Raw genomic sequence first — 3,747 nt, forward strand, 5'->3', positions numbered from 1 at the left:
ATTGCATGGGGTTGTCCATGGTCCTGATGAGTTGGGTTCTATTGTCCTGATTGCTCAGGTTCTGTCGGTGGTCATCATTTGTTGGGTGCTGTTGTCTACTTCCTTGAATACTGTTATTCCTTTCAGGTGACTAGAGTTGTGTTCCGCTGATCATACAGCTGATATCCAGATCATCCAACCCACCTGGACAGAATCGCCCCCCTGGACACACAGGGGTAATATGATACTCTGTGGAGGACAACTGTTCAAATTGTCCTGGGACCATATGTATCAAACTTATCAGAGGAGGAGTGCTGATCTAGGATCAGGTCCCCTCTGTCCTTGTAATCCTTTTCATTGTGATTAAAAGGTAAACATCCTAAATCAGCTTACTTGGGATGCTTGTGTATTTACCCCTGGTCTTTATGGAACCGCCATTTTCCTATCATTTGAAATGTGCTTATTAAATCACGTATTTGCCAGGATAGAGAATTAAAACATTGACATATTGAATAAGCAACCGTCAGATCCTTTGCACCAATTAGCTTGCGCTAATTTCCAGTGCTTGCCCTATATGTCAAGGACTGCAGTGTTGTTCCCTCTTATTTCAGTGTGGGGGACGTTTTTCTTTCCCTTTCATGACTATTTCACAGATGCTGAGGTGAGAGGCCATCTTCCTGAGTCATCCATCGACTTTGCTGGAAGACCCAGCGGAGAGAGAACACTTCTTCCAGGTCAGTCTGCCTCCATCATATGTTAACGTCTCTCTCTAGCTCCTGGTTCTGTTTAGTTACCAAAGACAATATTTACAATCCTTGGAATTATATTACCCCGGAGGGAAGTTTCCCATAGGTACAGATCTAGGATCAGCTTCCCCGCCCCCAATCTAACTCTGACACTGTAACCAGGGGTAAATGCAGAACTGACCCAAGATTAGCATCTAGGGTCAACTTCACCCTACGCCGATTATATCCCCATCTATCTTGATTCCAGGAGTGTTTTCGACGGAGTACGGCGCCAGCTATGACACAGATATGCAACTACTTGTGTGGGAATTCCTTTCTAAACTGGAGAAGAATACTGCCAGTACCAGACCTTGGACAGGTACCACAATATACACCTCACTAGGTCACCTTCAGCGGGTTCAAGTCACCTTCTGTTATTGTATTGGGAAAATCCTGCAGCTGACATGATGGCAACATTTAGACTGGTTAAGTTATAGGAGGGTAATATCTTCTGTATCTTATTAGGAGAAGATATCCAAGCTGTACTGTCACTTTCTGCACATAACTCTCCTATAGCCCTCTGCCTTATAGCCACTCTGGGCCACGCTGTTAGCTGAGTGCTAGCCAGCGGCTTCTCTGGTTTTCTTGAAATGGGCCTAGCATTTTGTAACGTTTCCCGGTGTCGAAAAAAAAACATGTAAACTTTCCAGCATATTGTCACTCACTTGTTTGCATCTCTGCTCCTATAGACTGTGTCATGGCTCAGTTCTGCTCCCTCTGTCCTGGAGGAGTGTTTGCAGGCCCTCTCTCAACCTGAGGACCTYAAATCCCTGCTGCAACACCACACATGTCTTGAAAACTTGGGCACTCAGAGTAAGGAGGAAATATTGAATGTCTTTCTCTGTTACTACATATAATAAAATGTMGAGACTGTGGTATGCCCTGTAAAAACAACCACKTAATGCTTGTGCTGCCTCTCACATTATTAGTCTCCTTTTCCCATTGTATTCCTTCAGGTCACACCGTTGAGATGTCTTCKCAGGTCTTTGCCTGTTCCCAGTGCCCATTCTTCCACATGCAGGAATCCTACCTCCTCCAGCACATTGAGCGAAATCACCCAGAGGAGTACAGCAAGCTCCAGAAAACTGAAGAGAACCCAGCGCTTCCCAGGAAAAAGTTACCCCGTCCTGAATTCCCCAAGCCTTTCCCTATCCACGTAAGCTCTGAACCCGGTGCTCACACATGCCACGAGTGTGGAAAGACTTTCACTCGCTCGTCAGACMTGACCAGGCACCAGCGCATTCACACAGGGGAGCGTCCGTACACCTGCAAGGAGTGCGACAAGGGTTTCAAAAACTCCTGGGATCTGACGAGGCATCAGCGGATTCACACCGGGGAACGCCCATATATCTGCCCTCAATGTGGCAAGGGGTTCACCCAACTGGGCCTACTGTCCCTGCACTTCACCAGAACGCCTTGTGGCCAGAGTGCTGATCCCCCACTACAGTCCACAGAGCAGCAGGAGGAGCCAAACGACAAAGGGAGTGGTCAGTACAAGTGTCAGAAATGTGGGGCTAGCTTTGACACCGTACTAGAGCGGCTGAAGCATAGGCAAACCCACGTGGTGAATCGCCATTACAAGTGTTCCCAGTGRGAGAAGATCTACGGCCGCCCGTCTGACCTGAGGAGACATCAGATGAAGCACACCGGAGAGAGACCCTTCCCCTGCGCAGAGTGCGGCAAGGGCTTCACTCACGTGTGGCTGCTGAACAAGCACCGGCAAATCCACACCAAGGAGCGGCCGTACCCGTGCCCGGAGTGCGGCAAGAGTTTCACCCAGTTACAGATACTGAACAGACACCAACTGATTCACAACGGGCAGAGGCCTTTCCAGTGCTCCTTCTGCGAGAAAAGCTTTACTCAGCTCGCGGGCCTGACAAGACACGAGAGGATTCATACAGGGGAGAGGCCATACCTCTGCACCGTCTGTCAGAAGACCTTCTTAACACATGGGGAGCTGGTAAGACACCAACGCAGCCACAGCGACTTCAGACCGTTCTCTTGCTCTCAGTGTCCCAAGAGCTTCAAAACCAAGCGTGCACAGAGTGAACACATGAATACCCACACAGGGGAGCGACCATTCTCTTGCACACACTGTGGGAAYGAGTTTGCCAAGTCTACTTCACTCATAAGACACAACCTGATGCACACAGGGGAGAGACCGCATCAGTGCGCTCAGTGTGGCAAGACCTTCCTTACCTCTGGGGAGCTGCTCCTCCACAGGCGAATACACACAGGGGAGCGGCCATACCCGTGCTCGGTCTGTGAACGGGGGTTCGTCAGACTGACGATGCATCTGCGACACACACAGGAGACGGCCCATACTCCTGTATGTTGTGTAAAAAGTGCTTCTCCACCTCAACGCGTCTCAAAAGGCACCTGCGCACTCACATAGGGAAAGGTGTCTAATCATGGCGAGAACCTAAGAAAATATTGTCATGTATATTAATTTATTTTCCAAATCATGTTATGGACTGCATTACTGAATAGTATGAGGACAAAATATATGCATTTTACTCAAACTCAGCCTTAAAACATGCCTCTATTAAAAAATACAATTATGCCTTTAATTCACATTAAACATTTTATTTAACACTTGGGTGTGGAATTTTCTTGGCTCATCTCTTGTATTTCCTGTTAACATTCAACACCAAATGTTGTACACACACATTTTCCAACAGTAGACCTGTTAGATCAGCCCACTGCCCATAAACTAGTCAACTGAAAAAAAAGTAATGTAGACATTTAGAAATAAGCAACCAATGATTTAAATGATCATTGGGCACAATGGTAAGGTATGGTTAGGTAATTATCATTTGAGGTTGAGTTGACAAAATTAAATTCTAACACTACACAAATATGCTTTCTGATATACTAAGGCTTTTTCTGACAATGGCATATACCATATCAAGGATGAACATGTATTAAATGTTTTATTTAGAATGCTTAGGTCATCCGTCTTTTAATCTGAGAAAATACTTTG

The 3,747-nt window shown here is 46.5% G+C and overlaps 1 protein-coding gene across 1 annotated transcript; it reads left to right on the forward strand.

The window, feature by feature from the left end:
• Positions 1 to 649: 649 nt before the first annotated feature.
• LOC112071644 (zinc finger protein ZFP2) lies at positions 650 to 3,355 on the forward strand. The gene is given in 6 exon segments (XM_070439466.1): positions 650 to 717; positions 976 to 1,055; positions 1,057 to 1,083; positions 1,454 to 1,577; positions 1,721 to 3,061; positions 3,064 to 3,355. Coding segments are annotated over 6 exon segments (1,683 nt in total). The 5' UTR covers positions 650 to 716; the 3' UTR covers positions 3,174 to 3,355.
• Positions 3,356 to 3,747: the final 392 nt, after the last annotated feature.

This window comes from Salvelinus sp. IW2-2015, unplaced genomic scaffold, assembly GCF_002910315.2.
Source record: "Salvelinus sp. IW2-2015 unplaced genomic scaffold, ASM291031v2 Un_scaffold1672, whole genome shotgun sequence".
Classification (NCBI taxonomy): Eukaryota; Metazoa; Chordata; class Actinopteri; order Salmoniformes; family Salmonidae; genus Salvelinus; species Salvelinus sp. IW2-2015.